This window comes from Excalfactoria chinensis, chromosome 28 (assembly GCF_039878825.1).
Source record: "Excalfactoria chinensis isolate bCotChi1 chromosome 28, bCotChi1.hap2, whole genome shotgun sequence".
In the NCBI taxonomy this organism is placed as follows: domain Eukaryota; kingdom Metazoa; phylum Chordata; class Aves; order Galliformes; family Phasianidae; genus Excalfactoria; species Excalfactoria chinensis.
In genome coordinates this window covers 824,333-845,031 of record NC_092852.1, presented here as the reverse complement: position 1 = coordinate 845,031, position 20,699 = coordinate 824,333, and the positions used below count along the sequence as shown (strand labels likewise).

General features: G+C 64.1%; 4 protein-coding genes across 7 annotated transcripts; 2 read left to right on the top strand and 2 right to left on the bottom strand.

Annotated features, from left to right (window-relative positions):
* Positions 1-374: 374 nt before the first annotated feature.
* CD63 (CD63 molecule) lies at positions 375-3,366 on the top strand. Its single transcript, XM_072358102.1, is given in 10 exon segments — positions 375-441; positions 624-697; positions 2,034-2,099; positions 2,102-2,227; positions 2,332-2,406; positions 2,495-2,593; positions 2,693-2,765; positions 2,768-2,835; positions 2,924-3,007; positions 3,089-3,366. Coding segments are annotated over 9 exon segments (723 nt in total). The 5' UTR covers positions 375-441; positions 624-631; the 3' UTR covers positions 3,155-3,366.
* A 302-nt stretch (positions 3,367-3,668) lies between these two features.
* On the bottom strand, positions 3,669-6,524 carry RDH5 (retinol dehydrogenase 5). Its single transcript, XM_072358095.1, is given in 7 exon segments — positions 3,669-3,826; positions 3,828-3,979; positions 4,471-4,492; positions 4,494-4,635; positions 4,707-4,965; positions 5,320-5,641; positions 6,150-6,524. Coding segments are annotated over 6 exon segments (960 nt in total). The 5' UTR covers positions 5,633-5,641; positions 6,150-6,524; the 3' UTR covers positions 3,669-3,754.
* A 1-nt stretch (position 6,525) lies between these two features.
* On the bottom strand, positions 6,526-7,693 carry BLOC1S1 (biogenesis of lysosomal organelles complex 1 subunit 1). The gene is made up of 4 exons (XM_072358106.1): positions 7,565-7,693; positions 7,254-7,326; positions 6,764-6,896; positions 6,526-6,645 (listed from the first exon to the last, which is right to left on the bottom strand). The coding sequence occupies exons 1-4, from the start codon at positions 7,623-7,625 to the stop codon at positions 6,535-6,537; spliced, it is 378 nt and encodes a 125-aa protein (XP_072214207.1). The 5' UTR covers positions 7,626-7,693; the 3' UTR covers positions 6,526-6,534.
* Positions 7,694-9,415: 1,722 nt separating this feature from the next.
* ITGA7 (integrin subunit alpha 7) lies at positions 9,416-20,687 on the top strand. 4 transcript variants are annotated; one of them, XM_072358046.1, is made up of 26 exons: positions 9,416-10,123; positions 11,560-11,687; positions 11,797-11,876; positions 11,959-12,214; positions 12,598-12,729; positions 12,863-12,982; positions 14,029-14,236; positions 14,416-14,609; positions 14,697-14,785; positions 14,877-15,004; positions 15,230-15,325; positions 15,424-15,485; positions 15,571-15,740; positions 16,137-16,286; positions 16,407-16,519; positions 16,585-16,783; positions 17,164-17,247; positions 17,322-17,401; positions 17,470-17,547; positions 17,618-17,720; positions 17,824-18,000; positions 18,077-18,169; positions 18,329-18,442; positions 18,521-18,619; positions 18,690-18,815; positions 19,952-20,687. In XM_072358046.1, the coding sequence occupies exons 1-26, from the start codon at positions 9,900-9,902 to the stop codon at positions 20,132-20,134; spliced, it is 3,486 nt and encodes a 1,161-aa protein (XP_072214147.1). In that variant the 5' UTR covers positions 9,416-9,899; the 3' UTR covers positions 20,135-20,687. The 4 variants fall into 4 exon arrangements, with proteins under 4 accessions (XP_072214147.1, XP_072214149.1, XP_072214150.1 ...); XM_072358048.1 differs by lacking the exon at positions 12,598-12,729; XM_072358047.1 differs by lacking the exon at positions 12,863-12,982 and having other exon boundaries at positions 9,417-10,123.
* Positions 20,688-20,699: the final 12 nt, after the last annotated feature.

The following is a 20,699-nucleotide window of genomic DNA, read 5'->3' as shown; positions in this document are numbered from 1 at the left end:
AGGGAGGTGACACCTGAACGGCAGGAGCCCAGGGTGCAGGGCATGGGGTGATGGGGGGCCTTGAAGCGGGGCGGTGGGCTGTGGGGGTCCCAGGGGACCGGGGGGGGCTCGGAGCGGGGCAGAGGGGACGTCGAGGTTCCGGGGCTGAGCGCCCCCCCCCCGCATCATTAAAGGCTCCGCGTTGTGTCCGTCTGTGCTCGTCCCGGGGAGCGCCCATTGGGGATGAAGGGGGGGGGGGGAAGGAGGCGGTACCGGGGCGGGGCTGGGCGGTACCGGGCGGGACCGGGGTTTCCTGTTGACCGCCGGCGGGGCTCCGTCACATGACTGGAGAGCACACGGAGGAACGGCGGCGCCGGTGAGTGCCTGGGGCGGGGGAGCGGCACCGGGAGCGGGATCGGAACCAGAACGCGGGGCTGCGGTACCGGGAAGGGAGCTGGGAGGGTCGGTACCGGACCTGGGAGCGGTGGGACCGGGAGAACGGGAGCGGAGCGTGGTGGGTGGGGGGGGGGGGTCCGTGGTTTTGGGTGGGGGGTGGGGGGGGGGGTTGGCCGCTGTGCTGTGGACGGGACGGTGGTTCGGTTCGGTTCGGTTCGGTGCCGTGAAGGGTCCGGCGCTTCCCGCAGGATTCGCCATGGCGGTGGAGGGCGGAATGAAGTGCGTGAAGTTTCTGGTCTTCATCTTTAACTTTATCTTCTGGGTGAGTTGCGGGGGGGGGCGCTGCGCTTACACCCGACGGGACCCCCCCCCCCCCCCCCCCCCCCACACGCACACACACCCCTTCTTCTCCTCGGGACCCCTCCCGTCCCTTAACGCTCCCAATGGAGATCCCGGGTTGGGGGGGGGGCAGGGCGGGGCCGTCAGTCGGTTTCGGGGTTAATTGGGCCGAATTGGGGAGTGGGACCGTTCGTGGGGTTCGGGGGGGGGTTGGGGGGGGGCTGAACGCTGTTATAGGGAAGTCGGGGTGAGGAAAGAAGCAACGGCTGCGTGAGGGCGGGAGGGGGCACCTTCCCGTCGTGTCATCGTGTCCGTCCCTTCCGCCCCCCCCCCCTCCCATCACGGGGTGGGGGGGCGGCCGGGCTGAGCTGCCCCATCCCGGAGCCACCCGAGCTGAGTCACCTTTAGGACCGGGGGGGGAGGGGGGGAAAGTGGGAAGTTGTTGGAGGAGTGGGGTGGTCCGGCACCATTTCCTTCCCCCTCCCTCTTCCCCCCCCCCCCCAACACTCATAACCACTCGTGCTGTTTGTGCAGTGGGCGCTGTGCCACAGTTTGCCCACACCCTGCAAGCAAACACAAAGATGGGGGGGGGGGGGGTCACCACCCCCACCCCCCCTCCACCCACACATTAAGACCTCTGCTGTGGCTGGAAATGGGGATCCCATGCCTCCAGCCCCCCCCTCCCACAGCCTTAGGCCTTATGGACTCCAAACATGCCCCCCCCCCCACCCCCAACCCAGCCCTTAGGATGGGATCCTGCTTTGGGGCCGGTTCCATCACCAGCAAAGCGAGAACCCTCAGTGGCATTGGACCCCCATCAGTGACTCTGGAGGTGGGGTCCTGAGTTGTGCGCCCCCCCCACTCCAGCTGTGGGGCGGAATGAGATCTCCCACCATGGATCCACCCCCTGGGATGGGATCCCACCTTGGGGCCAGCTCCATCATCTCAGGGCTGAGCTCTGTCACAGTGTCCCCCATCAATGTCTCTGGAGGAGCTGTGTGTCCCCCCAAAAAAGATGGGAATCCCTCCCATCCAGCTGAGCCCTTTTCCCCCCTTACCCCAACCATATCACCACCCCCATAAGCCAGCAGTCCCACCCTGGGGTAAAGGAATGACCCCAGGTGGTACCGGACCCTATCAGTGGCTCTGGGGGACCCCCATGTTGTTTGCCCCCTCCCCAGCTCTGGGGCAGTGCTGGGACCCTTCCACCATAGCTCCACCACTCCCAGTGTAGGGGTCCCAGCTTTGGGCAGAGCAGTAGCTCTAAGGGAGCTGTGGCCCCCCGTGCCCCCCCCCCTCCAGCTGTGTCCTGTCCCCAGGTGTGTGGCGTGGCCCTGGTGGCCATTGGCATCTACGCTCAGGTGGCCCTCAGTCAGACTCTCTGGTGGTGACGGGCAGCAGCTCAGCAGCCAGCAGCCCGGTTGCCATCATGGTGGTGGGCATCATCATCTTCTTCGTCTCCTTCTTCGGCTGCTGCGGGGCCTGGAAGGAGAGTTACTGCATGGTCACCACGGTGAGTGGTTGGGGGGGGGGGGATGGGAGGGGTTTGGGGGTGCTGGGGGGGGGGGTTTGAGGTGGTTCTGACCCCCCCCCATAACCGTGCATCCATCCCTGCAGTTCGCTGTTCTGCTCAGCATCATCTTCCTGGTGGAGATCGCCGCCGCCATCGCTGGTTACGTCTTCAAGGATAAGGTGGGAGGGAGCCCGTGGTGTGTGTTGCTGCTGTGCACCCTCTGTGGCTGCATCCTGAAACCCCCCTCCCCTCTTTTTGTGCCCCCAGATCCGCACAGTGTTGGAGGAGGAGCTGTGGGAAACCATGCGTAAATATGGTGAGGGTGATGTACCCCTGACGGAGGCAGTGGACAAACTGCAGGAGGATGTAAGCAGCATTGGGGACTGAAGCTTCCTCATCACCCCCCCCCCCCTCAGCCTCTCCTCCCTCCCCGTGGCTTCATTAATGAACACCCTCTCATTACAGTTCCATTGCTGCGGTGCCAACAACTACACGGACTGGGCCAGCCTGCCGCGGTTCCAGGCCAACAACACCGTGCCCATTCCTGCTGCCGTGTCAACACCACCAACTGCAACGTGAACCCCACTCCCGCCACCATCTATGTAGAGGTGAGACCCCCCCCAAGCCCACCCTGAGGCCCCCCCATGCTCAGCCCCCATCGCTTCATGGTGCTGAGCCCACCCCCCCCCTCACCAGGGCTGCCAGAAGGGCATCGAAGTGTGGATGAAGAAGAACATCCTCATCGTGGCCGCTGTTGCGTTGGCCATTGCCTTCTTTGAGGTATGGAGCAGATCTGACCCCCCCTCCCCAATATGCATAAAGGGGGGGTGGGAGTGATTCCTACACCCTCTTCTTCCCCAGATCCTGGGCATCATCTTCACCTGCTGCCTGATGAAGGGCATCCGCAGCGGCTACGAGGTCATGTAGCCCCCCCAAGGAGCACTGTGCCAAGCCACCCACACCCCCAGCCCTCACTGCTCCCACCCAGGGGCTCCAGGTGGGAAGTGGGGGGTGGGGGGGGCTTCTCATCCTGGAGCGAAGCCCCCAGTGTGCCAAGTGTCACTGCCACCGGAGCCCCAACTCTGTGTGCCACAAAAGGGGCTGGGAAATAAAAGGAAAAGCTTCGGTAGTGCTGTGTGTGTGTATGGGGGGGGGGTGGTCCTGGGTGAGTCCTTGGGTGCTGCCCCCTCCCCTTGCTCTGCTGGGGGCTCTCTGCTGGGTAGGGGGCAGTGGTGACACTGGGATGGATGGAATGAGCTGCCCCATGGCTCACAGGAGGGGCAGGGATGCTGATGGTGGGTCTGGGGGAATCCCACAGCTTTAGGATCTATCCCCCCCTTGCTCACCACAGCACAGCAGTGCTCATATCTCTGCCCCATGAGCCGTGCACCAATGCCATCAGCTGTCCCTAAACCACCCATACATGAATGCATGTCCCAGCACAAGGTAGTGCTTTATTTGCAATGCTGGGGGATCCCAACCATGGGATTGGGGGAGGGGGTCCTGATAGCTGCTTTGGGGAAGCAACTAGCGGACGCGGTGGGCCGGCTTGGGCAGGATGGTGGCCAGCACGAAGTCAACGATGCAGGCAGGCAGGTAGGGAAGCAGGCAGCCAGAGCAGCTTGGCATCCCAGCCTGCGCTGTAACGGGTGCGTGGGTGACAGGCACCCAGAGCGTGCTCCATGCAGCGCGTCACCTTGCCCAGGTCAGCGTCACAGATGATGTTCATGATGAGCCGCTGCACCTTCAGGTCTGGTTGGGGGTGGGGGGTGGGGAGTCAGAGCTTGGGGTCTGGGCCTGTGAGTGTGGCCAACCCAGTGGGGGCTCAAGAAGGGGATGGCCAACCCAATGGGGCCTGGAAGAGAGGTGGCTATCCCAGTGGGAGCTCAAGAATGGGGTGGCCAACCCAATGGACCCTGGAAGAGAGGTGGCCAAGCCAATGGGGGCTCCAGAAGAGCATGGCCGGTGCCAGCAGGGCCTGGAAAGAGGGGGTGGCCAACCCAACAGGGCCCAAGGAAGAGGATTGACCCTCACCAAGAGGGTGGCCAACCCCAATAGGGCTCAAGAAGGGGTTGGCCAACCCAATGGGGGCCCCAGAAGAGCATGAACAGTGTTAGCAGGGCCAACCCAACGGGGCCCAAGGAAGAGGGTTTAACCGGCCCCAATGGGGCTCACCAAGAGGGTGGCCAACTCCAATGGGGCTGAAGAAGGGGCCGGCCCTGCTGCCCCCTCCCCCCACTCACACTTGTGGAAGAACTCCTCTCCGGTAGCTGAGCCGTGTCTCCGGTGCCAGCCGATCCCAGAGCTGCCGCAGGGACCCTTCGATGCTCTCCAGGTTGGTGACGGCCGTCTTGAAGAAGCCGGGCTCCACGATGCTCACCTTCACCCCGAAGTGATACATGTCGCGCCTGCGGGCGCGGGGCCGTCGGGACGGGGCTGGGGGGATTTGGGGCTGGGGGCTGGGGATAGAGGGACCCACCTGAGGCTGTCGGAGAAGGCCTCGATGCAATACTTGGAGACGCAGTAGCCGCCTCCATTGGCTGAGAGGCGGCCCAGCACGCTGGAGGTGTTGACCACGCGGCCCCGTGCCCTCTTGAGGAGGGGCAGCAGCTGGAGGGTCACCTCGATGGCCCCAAAAGTGTTGACTGCCATCACCTGCTTGTAGTCCTCGATCCGCATCCATTCTGTGGGGCCGATGGGGTTGGCCACCCCCGCGTTGTTCACCAGCCCAAAGAGCCCTGGGGTGGGAGGTGGTTCCCCTCTTCATTCCTGCCCAATGGGACCCCCAGACTGCCAGCTCTCTGGGTACCCCCTGCCATACAGCACTACGGCTCCCTCCTGCCTTGCCCTGTGGCAGCGACCCTCCCACCCTACAGCACCTCTCCAGGGACCCCAAATCGCTGCACAGCATCCCCAGCCCCTCAGCTGAGCCTTCATCTTCCTCCATTAGGATACCCTTTGGGCTCTGGTGACCCTGCCTCCATCTCACACCACAGCTGAAGCTCTCCATAGACCTCTTTTCCTGCCCCACACCTCCCCATCCTCCCACACTATCCCCCCCAAGCCCTTCACCCCCCCCCATCCCCTCTCACCTTCCTCCCCCACCTCCTCCCTCACCCACTCTGCAGCACGCCGGATGCTCTCAGAGCGGGTGACGTCCAGCAGCGTGGTGCGGAGGTTCCCAGCACAACCTCTTTGCAGCCCATCGGCCCCTTGTGGGGTCAGGCAGGCAGCCAGCACACGGAAGCCACGCTGGGCCAACCTCCGTGCCAGCAGGTTGCCAAAGCCGCTGTCACAGCCGGTGATGAAGACGTGTTTGTCTCTGACCGAAGGGAGGGTTCTGCGATCCCTTACCAGCCAGCCCAGGGCCCAGAGCAGCGCAGCCAGCAATAGATAGAGCCACATGGCAGGGGCCTGAAGGGGATGGGGTTTATTGTAGGGGGGAGTTTATGTGGTGTCCCCTCCTTCCCCTCTCCCCAATTGGGAGTGGTGTGCCCACCAGAATGCAGTATGTCAGCACCGGGCTCTGCTGCTGCTGTAGGGGGTCCCAGCTGCTTCCCCCCCCCCCATGTCCCTCTTAGCTCAGCCCCATCCAGCAGCCAGGATGATCCCACATGCCCCCTGCTTCCCAGCCTGCACACTGTCACTGCTCTGTCCGAGTCCCCAGATAACCTGTCCCCATGCTTCCCCACCCCCCCCACCCTCTGCAGCCCCATAAATAGGCTCCGAACACCTGCTGGGGTGTTAAGTGAAGGCTGAGCAAGGGGTAGCAGCCCCAAACACCCCCTTACCCCCCCCCCCCTTCCTCCTCCAAGCCCTATCGGGACAACAGGGACACACAGTGCCCATCCCAGCGTGGGGACACAGAGGATGAGCTGCCCCATAGGTGTGGGGTGGGACTGATCCTACGCCTCCCACCTACCTTCAGGGGCAGCAGGCTCCAGGCACAGCGGTAGCAGAGGCAGCAGAACGGGTCTGAGCCCGGGGGGGGGGCTACAGCTGCTCCTCCCTCTGTGCTTGGGGCCTATGGGCAGGAGTCCTCCTAGGGTGGGTGAGCAGGGGGGGGCCCAGGCACGCGGCCACCCCCCCCCTGTCCCTGGGGATTAACAGCGGCCTCGAAGGAGCCTTTGTCCAGAGAAAAAGGGGCCTCAGAGCTGGGTTTAGCGTTAAAGAGGATGAGGGGGCTTAGGGGGGGCAGCTGGGGCCACGCCACTCCTCACTGCGCCTTTATTCTGCTCGGGTGGGTCCCCATGCTCCAGTTAGGGGGATGGGGGGTCCCGTGGTGTGTGTGTGTGGGGTGGGGGGGCTCAGGAGCAGGCAGGTTGCAGCTGCCCCTTGTAGATGTACTCCAGGGCTGTGGCAATGGTCCTCATGTCCAGCTCGATGCTGCGGGCCCAGTTCTCCACGTCACCAATCTCCTGCAAGGAAAGGGGGGGGGGGGGGGGGGGCAAAAAGACATGGGGGGGGTATCAGTGTGCTGCTGAGACCCTGGGATGGGGGAGGGGGGATGGGGGAGGACATGGGGGGGGTGCCCACCTTGAGGGCCTGGTTGAAGTTCTCCACCATGGTGATCCACTGTCCCGTCTGCTTGGCAAACTGAGCTGCCTGGGCCTGCAGGGTCTTCACCTCCTGGTCCAGCTTGCGTTGGTTAACATAGGCCTGGGCCACGCTGGGGGATAAGGGGGGGGGGGTCCCTGAGGAAGGACCCAATTTTGGGGGAGGGGGGGGGGGGGGTCCCTAAAGGGGTGGGGGGGGGGGCAGTGCCAGGTTGGGGGGGGGGGATGAAAGTGGGAGAGGTTGGGGGTGTCTGGAGGGGAGGGGGGGGACCCACCATGGGTGGGGGGGTTGGGATGGGGGGGCAAGCACGGAGATGGGGGGGGAGGGGGTGTCCCCCAGGGGTCTGAATGGGAGGGGGCAAAAGGGGATGGAGCCCCCCCCACTATAGGGTACGATATGGGGAGGGGTCCAAGCAGGGGCTGTGGGGGTCCCTGCCCGGTGGGCGCCATGTTGGGCAGCCCCTCCTCACCCCACGTTCAGGTGATCCACCAGCGCCTCCGTCAGCCTCGTGGCGGCGGCGATCGCCTCCCGACGGCGCCGCTCTGCGGGGCGTGACGTCAGCAACGCGTCATTGCCCCCCTCCCGTGACGTCAGAGCCACGTCACCGCGCCTCCCGTGACGTCACGCGCGGCGCCCCCAATCACCCCACGCCACCGTCACGCCCCGCCCCTCCACCCTCCTCCTCCACAGATTGGCGGCTCCGTGGACCAATGAGCGAGCCGCGGCGCCTCCCTTCCCAGCCAATGAGCCCGCGGGAAAGGCGGGGAGGGGCGGGCTCACCTTGCAGCTCGCGCCGCTCGCTCTGGCGGGCCTGGTGCTCCCGCAGCAGCCGGGACAGCATGGCGGCTACGCGTGACGTCACTGTGCGTCACTGTGCGTCACCGACCCCGCCCCGCCGCGGGGCATTGTGGGTGCGGGGAGGCGCCATGCGGGTGGCTGTAGGAGATACGGGATGGCGGCAGGGGGAGCTGTGGGAACCTATGGGGGTTTAGGAGGGGTTTTAGGGTGGGTATGGGGGTCTGGGGAGGCTATAGGGGCTATAGGGTGGGTATGGGGGGGCTATAGGGGGAGATAGATGGGTCTGGGGGGAACTGGAGGGTTCAGGGAGCCCATAGGGGGAGGTATAGGGGCTATAGGGGATGTATAGGGGCTATAGGGGAGGTATAGGGGCTATAGGGGATGTATAGGGGCTATAGGGGATGTATAGGGGCTATAGGGGGAGGTATAGGGGCTATAGGGGAAGTATAGGGGCTATAGGGGTGGTATAGGGGCTATAGGGGGAGGTATAGGGGCTATAGGGGGATGTATAGGGGCTATAGGGGATGTATAGGGGCTATAGGGGTGATCTAGAGGTCTGAAGGACGGCTATAGGGGTCTTGGGGGAGCTATGGAGATCCAGGGAGCACATATGGGAGCTATAGGAGTACGAGAAACCTATAGGGTCCATAGGATGGTATGGGGGTGGGCTATAGGGAGAGATAAAGGGTTCTGGGGGGACCTATAGGGCTTCAGGGAGTTTATAGGGGGAGGGTATAGGGCCAAATGGGAGATATGGTGGTCTGAGGGAAGCTATAGGGGCTATAGGGTGGCTATAGGGGTCTGAGAGCGCCATGTGGGCACAAGGAGCCTATAGGAGCCTGGGGGAGCAATAGGGATTTAATAGGATGGTAATGGGAGTCTGGAGGGGAACAAAGAGCCTATAGGGGTCTGGGTTGGGGTATGAGAGAGCTGTAGGGGTGAGGGGGATGCAGGAGCCATAGGGGCGGGGGGCTGGGTGCTTATAGGGATCCATAGATGCGTGGGTGGGACCATAGGGAACCATTGGAGCCTTACTGGAGCCCGTTACGGGTTGGGCTTGGCTATTATGGGATAGGCTTTGCTATAATGGGATACACTTGGCCATTGAGCACCGGGCTAATGAGGGCTCAGCCCAGCCCTGCCCAGGAATGAGCAGGGAGGGGGGGGATGGTGATGGGGGGGGGGAGGGGGGGGGGGTTTGCAGCTGCCTGTGTCTGGATGTGGGCTGCATCTCAGCTCCATCCTCACTGTGGCAATAAAGCTGATAGAATCCGTGCCAGCAGCCGAGCCCTTTCCTTTCCCATCCGTATTTGTACTTCCCTTCCTACTCTTGTTCCCATCCCTGTCCTTGTTCCTATCCCCATTCTCCTTCTGTTCACGTCTTTATCCCTGTTCACATCCCCATCCCCTTTCCCATCCCTCTTCCCATTACTGTCCCCATTCCCGCTCCCTTTTCCCATTCAACTCCCACTCTGTTCCCCTTCCTGTCCCCCCTCTCCCATTTCCACCCCCATTCCCCTCCTTGTTCCCACAGATGTCCCCACTCTCCTCCAGGACACTGTTTCCCACGGTGGCCATACTGTCACAGTGGGATTTAGAGGGGCCAGGAAATGGGGGCAGTGCTGGGGGCCGGGAGCTTCTCCCACCCTCCTCCCCAATGCTGTAGCGAGGAGGAGGAGGAGGTCAGGCTCGTTCACCCGGCCGGAGCACGCTGCCAGCTCCCAAATATCTCTGCGGGCCTTTGGAGAGTGGTTAAAAATAGCAGAGAGCTGGAAAATATGAGTGTGTGTCCCCCCCCCCAACCCCCCCCCCCCACTCTTTCTGTTTGGGGCAGGGGCTGCTGAGCGGGTCCCCAAAGCGGGTGGCATTCATCCATGTACATCCCAGGGCAGGGTGGGGGTCCCAGGGTGTCACTGTGGGGGTGGCACTTGGGTGACGTCGGAGCGTTGTTTTGGGGGCGCTGGGTGTCACCTCGTGGCTGTGACACGGGCAGTGATACGGGGTGGGGGTCTGGGGGGGGGTTGGGGATGCGGATGGGACGCAGCGCACAGCGCAGCGCCCTGGCACGGAGCGCAATCACTGCAGCGGCCGAGGAGCGCCGGGCGCGGTCAGAGCGCAGCGCGGTGTCCCCGTGCGGTGTCACAGCTCTGTGTCACCCCCCCCTCCCTCCTCCAACCCCCCGTGCTGTGTCACCGCCCCGTGTCCCCGCGCAGCCGTGACACCGCGTGGTCCAACGGGGGGGGGGGGGGGTTGTGCTTCGCCTGGACCGCGAGGGCGGTGGGCGGACCGCAGCGGAGCGGTGCGGTGCGGTGCGGGCATGGCGGGGCTGTTGGTGCCGCTCCCGGGGCTGTTGGTGCCGCTCCCGGGGCTGTTGGTGCCGCTCCCGGGGCTGTTGGTGCCGTGGCTCTGCCTGCAGCTGATGGGCACCTCAGCTTTCAACTTGGACGCTGCCAACACTCTGCTGAAGGACGGAACCCGGGGCAGCCTCTTCGGTTTCTCTGTGGCTCTGCACCGGCAGCTCAGCCCCGAGCCGGCCAGCTGGTGAGCGGGACCCCCCTCCTCCCCCCCCCCCCCCTCCAAACCCCCCACCGGGTTATTATAAGGGGGAGCGCTGTGCGGAGCTGGGCTGGGATCCGGGGCGTTGTGGGGAACCGAAGGTGATCTCAGCACTTTGCCTCTCCGCCCCTTCGCCCTCGCGGAGATGCCCATCGCCCACCCGCGTGCCACGGGAGCCGCCGGCACCGGGGTGGGTGGGTGGGCACGGAGCTGCATCCGTGGGGTCCCTCACCGTGGGTGTCCCTCAGCTGTGGGGTCCCGCACCTCGGGGTCCCTCACCGTGGGGTCCCGCACGTCGCCCGAAGCCGGAGCGCCCCGGGGCGCAGCCGGGGTGGCGCCGCCGCGGTGTCACCGCCGCTCCAATCCGTCCGGCTCCGCTGCCGCCTCTCCGCATTCCTGGCGTCCGCCCCGGGGTTATTTTCGCTCCCGGTGGCGGAGTTCCTCGGGCAGGTGCTTGGAGAGCTGCTGCCATCGGGTTGTGTGCTGGGAACTGAGAACGGCACCGGGCACAGCGCTGGCACCAAGAACCGGGCACGGCACTGGGATGGGAAGCAGGCATAGCACCAGGCATAGCACCAGGCATAGCATCAGCAACAGGAACAGCAATGGGCACAGCACCAGCACGGAGACTGCAGCATGGCACCGAGCACTGAGCATGGCACTGGGCACAGCATTGGGCATTGGGCATGGCACTGGGCTTGGTGCTGAGCACTGGATATGGCACCAGCACTGGGAATGGGGCACAGCACCGGGCACGTGGTACCAGCACACTCATCCCTCCGTGCCATCCTCCCTTAGGGCTGTGCTCAGCCTCCTTACTTGGTCCCTTGGCCTGGGCATCCTGGGCACTGCCCGCTGCTGGGGGCCGCTCCGGTGCCTCCTTCTGCCTCCCTCCTTTTTTGGGCATGTTGCTGCTGAGTTATTTTGAGTGAATTCCAGTTTATTTTTACCAGCTCAGCTCTCCTGGGGCTCCCTTGTGCCTCGAGGCCACCGGTCTCACGGGAGAGGCACGGGGGTGCCTGGATGCCCCATAGCCGTGGGGTTCTACCACTGCTGTGCTGCTGTGGGTACAGAGAGATGCATCCCAGCATCGTCCTCATGGGACCTGGGGGGGCTGCAGGGGGTCGGGGGGGGGATGCGATGCGCTGAGCTCTGGGCATTGCCATGGTGTGCTTACAGCAGCTCTGGCACCAAGCTGGGCATGCATGGTGCAGCCGGCCAGCATGGCCCTCCCTCCACCTTTATATCAATGTTGGGGCCCAGGGACAGCTGTGAGGGGGTGGCAGGTCAGTGGGGAGGGTGCAAAGAGGGGGGTCTGAGTGTGCAACGCCGGCAGCACGCGAGCAATACACACACTTGTGCATAGCAGTGATCCTGGAGGGGGGTTCCCTCGCCCTGATGTGGGGTTCCCATCCCTGCAGGCTGCTGGTGGGAGCCCCCCAGGCGCCGGCGCTGCCCAGCCAAGCGGCCAACAGGACGGGGGGGCTCTTTGCCTGCCCGCTGACCCCCGAGCCCTCCGACTGCTGGCGGGTGCCCATTGACGAGGGAGGTGAGGGGGATATTCAAGGGGGAGCTCTGAACCCTGGTGTGTGGGGTCTGAGCAGGGGGGTGTGGGGGTGGCACAGGAGTGATGCTGCCCGTGTTTCCCCTTCCAAAAGTGGACCTGCAAAGAGAGAGCAAAGAGAACCAGTGGCTGGGGGTGAGCGTGAAGAGCCAGGGCGCTGGTGGCAAGATAGTGGTGAGCACGAAGGGGGGAGGGGAGGAAGGGGGGGGGGGATCCTGGTGCTGCACGATGCTGACCCCGCAGTGCTCAAACCCAGACCTGTGCCCATCGCTACGAAGCACGGAACCGCGTGCAGCAGCCGCTGGAGACGCGGGATGTGATCGGGCGCTGCTTCGTGCTGAGCCAGGACCTGCAGCTGCACGACGAGCTGGATGGAGGGGAGTGGAAGTTCTGCGAGGGGCGGCCGCAGGGCCACGACCGCTTTGGGTTCTGCCAACAGGGCCTGGCTGCAGCGTTCAGCCCCGATCAGCACTACGTCCTCTTTGGGGCACCCGGCACCTATAACTGGAAGGGTGAGTGTGGGTGAGGAGTGATGGGTGGCCCTGCTTTGGGTGGGTGTGCACACACGTGGATGGTGGGTGTGAGCATGTGGGTGCATGCAGTGCCCTGAGTGCGTGTGTGAGCTGCCCGCTGTGTGCTCGGGTGTGTGCTCAGGTGTGCACATCCATCGTGTGCGTGAGCAAAGGTGAGCGTGCTTTGTGAGCCTGGCTGCATGCAAGTGCATGCACACACAGATGCACACTCAGAGCACAGAGGTGTGTGCATGCATCCATGTGTGGCTGTGTCTCTCTGTGCATCATGGTGCCCACACGGGGGCATCTCCCCCACCTCACTGCACCTCTCCACGCACCCTTTGCCCCCCCTGCGCCCCCCTCACCCCTCCTCGGCCCTGCAGGGAACGTGCGTGTGGAGCTGCTAAACCAGAGCTCCCTCGATCTCCTGCGCTACGACGACGGCCCCTACGAAGCTGGGGGCGAGAAGGACCAGGACCCCTCACTCATCCCCGTGCCCGCCAACAGCTACTTCGGTACGGGCACGGCGGAGCCCGGCACGGTGTGGGGACCCCCCGTGTCCCCCCCATGCCCGGCTCCAGCCTGCCCCATCCCGTGCCCCCCGCTGACCCCGTCTCTCTTTCTCTCTCTGCCCCGCCGTGGGTGCAGGTTTGTTGTTTGTGACAAACATTGATAGCTCAGACCCCGACCAGCTGGTGTACAAAAGCCCAGACCCCAACGAGAAGGTGCCCGGCGCAGCGGGCGATGTGCCCCAGAATAGCTACCTGGGTTCGTAAGCGTGGCGCTGCCAAGCACGCCGCGGCCCCGTGTGCCACCCCACAGCCCTGTGTGTGTCTGTGTGACCCCATCTCCTCCCTCCCCATGGCTGTGCAGAGCAGAGTGGAGCTGTTGTGGGGCTGGGGGGGTTTCTTGCTGTGCGGGCACCTTGTGAGCACTTGCATGTGCAGAGTGCAGCTCATGCACACCCAGCCCTTTGCACACTCCACCACACACACGCATTGCTGTGTACCACCCCATGCCACACTTCATGCCTGGGACCATTTGAGTGTCCACTTTGTGCCCGTGTCCCCCCCCCCTCACCCTCCCAAGTTGGTTCTCCCTGTCCCCATCTCTGTCCCTGTTTATGACCCTCCCGTGTCCCACTGCTGTGCTGGGAGCTCTGCCAGGCTGGGGGTTGAGGTTGCCCTGGGGAGGGAGGGGGGGGTCTCTGGGATCCCATTTGTGTGCTAAACCTGCTGTGCCCCCCCACTCCCCCCTCCCACAGCCCAGGTCTTTGTGCTTTCCCCTCCTGTGATGTTTCTGCATGTGGGGAGCATCCTGCTGGATGGGGGGCTGGGGGGGGGTGTTGGGCATGGGCTGTGCTGTGCTGCTGGGGGGATCAGGCACTGCTGCTGCTGACGGGGGGCACGGGGACTCCTCTGGGGGCTCTGCATCTGCAGCTGGGGAGGGTGAGCCGGGCGCTCTGGGTCTAACAGCTCTGTCCCCAAAATCTTCCATTCTGGCCATGGGGGGAGGGGGCTATTCCTCGCTCCCCCCTGTTTTCCCCTGCACCAGAGCTGAAGGTGGACCCCCATACCCCAAAAAATGCAGGGAACAACAGAGCAGGGAAAGTGAGGCAACAAGCGAAGCCCCCATCCCCATTTTCACCCATCCAAACAGCAGGGCAGACCCCACCAAGGGCAGATCTCGCAGCCAGCAGGCCGAGCAGAGAGAGAGAGACGGGCAGATGGACGGCCGGGAGGCACCGCGGGTGGGGGGTCGGGGCTGTGGGGTGGGGTGGGCACCGACCCCTCTCCCACCCCGTTAACCCATAGGATTCTCAGTGGATTCGGGTGCGGGGCTGACGCGGCGCCGGGAGCTGAGCTTTGTGAGCGGGGCTCCTCGTGCCAACCACACGGGAGCCGTGGTCATCCTGCGCCGTGACAGTGCCCACCGCCTGGTGCCCGAGGCTGTGCTGCCTGGGGAGCAGCTCACATCTGCCTTTGGCTACGCCTTGGCGGTGCTGGACCTCAACAGTGATGGGTGAGTGCGGTGCCGTGGTGCCGTGGTGTGTTGGTGCCTTGCTGCTTTGATGCCATGGCAGTGCAGTGCCATGGTGCCATGGTGCCATGGTGCCGTGGTGCCTTGGTGCTGCGGTGCCGTGGTACCCCGGTGCCACCCAAGGGTGGTCCCAGGGGGTGATGCTCCCACCGTGCCCGCAGCTGGATGGACTTGGTGGTGGGGGCTCCCCATTTCTTCGAGCGCAAGGCTGAGATCGGGGGGGCTGCCTATGTCTACATCAACCCCGCGGGGCACTGGGATGCTGCCACCCCCCTGCGCCTCACCGGCACCCACGGCTCCATGTTTGGCATCACCCTGGGCTCTGCTGGTGACCTCAACCTGGATGGCTTTGAGGGTGAGGGGCTGGGAGGGGGGGAAGGGAGGGTCCTGGTGCCCCACTTGGTGCTGCTCTGCTCTCCCCTCACTGCTCCTCCCCTCCCAGACCTGGCTGTGGGAGCCCCATTTGATGGTGCTGGCAAGGTGTTCATCTACCATGGCAGCAAGTTGGGCATTGTGGCAAAACCGGCTCAGGTGAGTTGCTATGGGGCTGGAGGTTGGGGGGGTTGGGGGGTCACCCATTGCCTCCCACTGTTCCCAGTGTCACGTCTGTCCTCGTCCCCAGGTGCTGGATGGGGAAGGCGTGGGGGTGACGACTTTTGGCTACGCTCTCTCTGGGGGGGTGGATGTGGATGGGAACCTCTACCCCGACCTGCTGGTCGGCTCCTTGTCTGACGCTGTGGTGCTGTACAGGTGAGCACCCACCGTGGGCACCTGACCCCAAACAGGGCACCTCCATCCCTCAGCATCCCCTCATTCTAACCCTAACCTGACCCCCTTATTTACAAGCACCTCCCACCCCAAGGTCCCATCACCCCCCCCCCTCTCCCCCGGTGCACCCAGGGGTCCCCATTTGCAGGGTACAGGTTGTGCCCAGAGCTTTGCCTCCCACCCTGCCCTGTTCTGCTCCCCCCCCAGAGCCCGCCCGGTGGTCTACATCTCCCGGAACATCTCCCTGCTCCCCGCCAACATCGACCTGGAGCAGAACAACTGCCAGCACCACGAGGGCGTCTGGTGGGTGCCGGCCATCCCCCAGCCCCACGTTGCAGCTGGAGGGGTCAGCGCCACATCGTCTCACCCCCACACCCCCCCCCTGCCCCACATCCCCACAGCGTGGACGTCCAAGCGTGTTTCAGCTACACAGCCACCCCTGCCAGCTACAGCCCACCCCTGGGTGAGCGCACACAGGGACAAAGGACAGGGGACCTTGGGTTGTAGAGAGGGGGGACCCCAGCAAAGCCCCCTCCCTCTCCCACCAGTGCTGGAATATGTGTTTGATGCCGACACGGAGCGGCGACGGTTGGGTCACCCCCCCCGGGTCACCTTCCTGGGCCGTCGGCCCTCGGATCCTGAGCACCAGTTCTCCCACACGGTGGAGCTGCCCCAGCAGCACACACGGACCTGCACCACCGCCACCTTCCAGCTCCAGGTGAGCGCCTGTTATCCCCATTCCTACCCCATTATCCCCATCCCTACCCCATTATCCCCATCCCTACCCCGTTATCCCCATCCCTACCCCGTTATCCCCATCCCTACCCCATTATCCCCATCCCTACCCCGTTATCCCCATCCCTACCCCATTATCTCCATCCCTACCCCGTTATCCCCATCCCTACCCCGTTATCCCCATCCCTACCCCATTATCTCCATCCCTACCCCATTATCCCCATCCTACCCCTTTATCTCCATCCCTACCCTGTTATCCCCATCCTTACGCTGTTACCCCCATCCCTACCCTGTTATCCCCATCCCTACCCCCACTCCCATTTCTATCCCATCCCCATCCTCCATCCCTCCTCACCCTTTGCTTGCTCTGCCCCTACAGGACAGCATCCGTGACAAACTGCGTCCCATCACCGTCACCCTTGCTTATGGCATCCAGGGGGCTGGAACCCCTCGGCACAGCCGGAGTGCCACCCTGCCCCCCCTGCCCCCTGTGCTCAGCCCACAGCAACCCAGCAGCCACCGCACCGAGGTGAGGGGCTGGCTATAGGGCCGGCTATAGGGCCGGCTATGGGGCCGACTATAGGGCCGGCTATAGGGCTGGCTATAGGGCCGGCTCCAGCTGTCCCATCCCACGCTGTTCCCTTTGCAGGTGCACTTCCTGAAGCAGGGCTGCGGGGATGACAAGATCTGCCAAAGCAACCTGCAGCTGCGCTTCCAGTTCTGCACCCGCCTGGGGGACGCTGATTTCCTGCCCTTACCCAAGTGAGCCCCCTCCCCACGCCGCCCCCTCCCCACACAGAGCCGGGAGCTGACCGGGGCTGTCATAGGGCTGCAGACGGCACCGCCATCTTCGCCATCAGCGACCAGAAGGACGTAGCCCTGGAGATCCACGTCACCAACGCGCCCTCCGACCCCACGGAGCCGCAGCGGGATGGGGATGATGCTCACGAGGCTGTGCTCACTGCTCGCTTCCCCCAGGAGCTGCCCTACTCCGCAGTGAGACCCTACGACAGCCGCACAGCAACGGTGAGGGATGGAGGAGGGGGCTGGGGGGTGAGGGGTTGGGATGGATGCAGGGCTATGGATGCTATGGATGGGGGGGAGGATGGGGCTGTTTCTGGGCATTCTGGGGTCTCTGGGTTTGGTTTGAGGTTGGTAACGTGGGGTCTCGGGGATGCTGGGGTTTGGGATAGAGCTGGGTATGGGGTGCAGAAGTTTGGGGTGGGATGGGGCTGGTTCTGAGGATCCCGGGGATGCTGGGGTTTGGGATACGGTTGGTCCTTGAGGTCTCAGGGGTTGCTGGGGTTCAGGAAGGGCTGGTTCTGGGGGTTCTGGGGCCGCTTATGCTCTGGGACGGGGCTGGTTCCGGGGGTCTCTTGGAGTCTGAGACCACTCTCTGCCCCCAGGACAAGCCGGTGCTGTGCCTCGCCAACCAGAACGGCTCGCAGGTGGAGTGTGAGCTGGGGAACCCCATGAAAAGGGGAGCCCAGGTGAGTGCAGCCCCCAAAACCTCCATCCGACCTCCCCAGCCTCGAGCCCCCAACCTTCACCCTGCGCCCCCCAGGTTCGCTTCTACCTCATCCTCAGCACTCTGGGCATCACCCTGCAGACCACAGACCTGGAAGTGGAGCTGGCCTTGTCCACGTGAGCCACCCTGGGGGGGTTGGGGGGCTCTGTGACGCCCCCCACCCCAACTCCTTTGTTGTCCCCAGGATCAGTGAGCAGCCAACCCTGGAGCCGGTGGTGGCCCGGGCGCGTGTGGTCATTGAGCTGCCCCTCTCGGTGACGGGGTGAGTGGAAATGGGGTGGGGGGCTGCAATGCCACCCCCCTCCCCTGTGCTGACCCTGCTGTCCCCGCAGTGTGGCTGTGCCTCCCCGGCTCTTCTTTGGGGGGACAGTGAGGGGTGAGAGCGCGGTGCGGCGCGAGAGCCAGGTGGGCAGCGCTGTGCTCTTCGAGGTGACGGTGAGTGGGGTGCACTGGGGGGGGGGCTCAGCCCTATATGAGCATCCCGTGGGGCTGGGGGAGCTCAGCCCCATGGATCCCCTGGTAACGCATCACCCTACAGGTGTCCAACAGGGGCCCGTCGCTGAAGACGTTAGGCTCGGCCTTCCTCACCCTGCTGTGGCCCCATGAGCTCAGCAATGGGAAGTGGCTGCTGTATCCATTGCAGCTGGAGCTGCTGGCTGCACCCGGACTGCGCACAGCGTGCAGCCCTGCTGCCAACCCGCTGCGCCTGGCCTTGGTATGTGGGGGAGCTGAGGGTGGTGGGGATGGGGGGGGGGGACTCAGCCCAACCCACACGTGTCTTTATCATCCAGGAGCCGCCAGGGGGGGCTGAGGTCACCGAGGAGCCGGCTGTGGGGTCCTGGTGGGTGCCAGCGCCCGCTGAGAGGAGGAGGAACATCACATTGGTGAGCGGGGCTGCAGGGCTGCCATCCCCGGGGTGCTCCCAGCGTTGGGATTCACCCATTCAACCTGGGGTTGTTTTCCATCCTGGGGTTGTTTTCCATCCCTGGGCTGTGCAGCCGTGCCGTGACCCCCCCCCCAACAACAACCCCTCCATCCCACAGGACTGTGCCCAGGGCACTGCACGCTGCCTGCCATTTCGCTGCCCGCTCTACAGCTTCGAGCGCGCTGCTGTGCTGACGGCACGCGGGCGGCTCTGGAACAGCACCTTCCTGGAGGTAGGACAGGGATCAAACCTTGGGGCAGTGTAGGGTCTCACCCCATCCCGTGCCCCATCCCGTGCCCCATTGCTGCAGGAATACCTGGCCGTCACCTCAGTGGAGCTGATTGTGCGCGCCAGCGTCTCGGTGACCTCTTCCATCAAGAACCTGGTGCTGAAGGATGCTTCCACTCAGGTCTGTGCCCCCCATTGCTGCCCCCTCCCCCCTCTCCCTGCAGCCCTCTGACCGGTGCTGCCATCCCCAGATCCCCATCACCATCTACCTGGACCCCGGCGTGGCGGTGGCCGGCGGTGTGCCCTGGTGGGTCATCCTGCTGGCTGTGCTGGCCGGGATCCTGGTCCTGGCGCTGCTGATCTTCATCCTTTGGAAGGTGAGAGATGGGGGGAGGTCAGGATGCGTCCCCTCCCTGCAGCATAGCAGCCCCCTGGCTGCACCGTGCCATGCTGTGCCATGCTGTGCCACCAGGGCTGTGCTCTGCTGCTTTGGCCACACCATGCCATGCTTTGGTCCCACTATGGTGCCATGCAGTGCTGTGTCACTATAGGATCCCAGCATTGCCATGCCGTGCAGTTCCCCCCCCCTAGCTGGCTGTTCCCACCCTCACCTTCTCACTTCCCTCCTTAGTGCGGCTTCTTCAAGCGGAGCAGCCCAACCTCCCGTTACTCCACTAATTATTACCGGGCACGGCGGGGGCTGCAGCCCTCAGAGGTGGACAAACAAGCCTTGCAAAGCCAGCGGTAACACGGGGCTGCTCCCACCCCGCACCGCCAGCAGGGTGTGCTGCCCCCTGCATGCGTGTGTGAGGGCATGCAGTGTGCCCAGGCAGAGGAACCAGAGCTTGCAGGCTTTGCTTGCAGTTGTGGAAGGGTTTGCAGCAGTAGGGTGGGAAGAGGAGGGGTTGCAGCGTTGGGGTAGCAGGTTTGTGTTGCTGCTGTGTGGTTGTGCAAGGGTTTGCTGTGTGGTTGTGCAAGGGTTTTGCAGTGCTGGTGCACGGGTGTGTGAGGGTTTGCAGTGCCAGCGTGTGGTCGTGCCAGGGTTTGCAGCATCAGGGTGGCTGGAGGATGTGAGGGTTTGCAGTGCGTGGTGCACGCTTGTAGCAGGGTTTGCAAGGCCAAGCCGGGATGTGCAAGGGTTTGCAGCACCAGCACTTGGATGTGCAAGGGTTGGTGCAGCACTGCTGTAAAGCTCCTGCCCTGTGATACAGAGGGAGTGATGGGCACAGAGCTGTGGGTGTATGGAGCCCATATCCGACCCACCTGGCTGTGTGCTGCCTGGTGAGGCCGAGCTGCCATCTATCCCCATGATGCTGACCCTCCATCCATCCCCACGATGCTGACCTGCCACCCATCCCCACTATGCTGACCCTCCATCCATCCCCATGATGCTGACCTGCCGTCCATCCCCATGATGCTGACCCTCCATCCATCCCCATGATGCTGACCCTCCATCCATCCCCATGATGCTGACCCTCCACCCATCCCCACGATGCTGACCTGCTCCCCGCAGTTGGGTTTCTTCCGCCGGGCTCGTTACGTGCCCCCAGCCGTCCCTCAGTACCACGCGGTGAAGATCCCGCGGGAGGAACGGCAGCAGTTCCGCGAGGAGAAGATGGGCACCATCCAGAGGAAGGAGTGGGCCGTCAACTGGAGCGAGCCCAGCGACGGGCACATCACCCCCAGCTCAGCGTAACCCCATGGACACCCACTGTGCTGCTGGACCGCAGGGGACTGCTTATACGGGACCCCCAGAGCCACACAGGCAGCTCAGAAGGATGGCACAGCCCCACAGCTCGGCCCTATAGAGCTGACCCCAAAGCGGTGGCTCGTCCCAGCGGGTCGGCTCAGCTCCATTAACAGGGCACGTCCACAAGGGGATGGTATTTCTCCATAGTGATGGCTTGTTCTCCAAGGGTCCAGAGCCAGCTCAGCCCTATAGGGACGGCCCCATCCTATGAGCACGGCTTGAACCCAAAGCGATGGCTCCTAAAGGCTCAGCCCAATGGCACAGGGCTCGTCTCCCAGCTCGTCCCTACAGGGTCAGTCCGTCCCCCAGCAGACAGCTGTGCCCTACACAGCCCCATAGGGCCCGCAGCTGTCCCTGCGGTGCCGCCATATCCCACAGCGGATCCCGGTCCCTAAAGCTGCCCGTGTCCCCTTGTTGTCAGCCCAGCCCACGGCAATGGGGCAGCTCCCCCCCCCCCGCAAGTGCCGCTCTTCCCAATAAAAGGAGCAGCCCCCCGCGGTTCCGGTTTCGT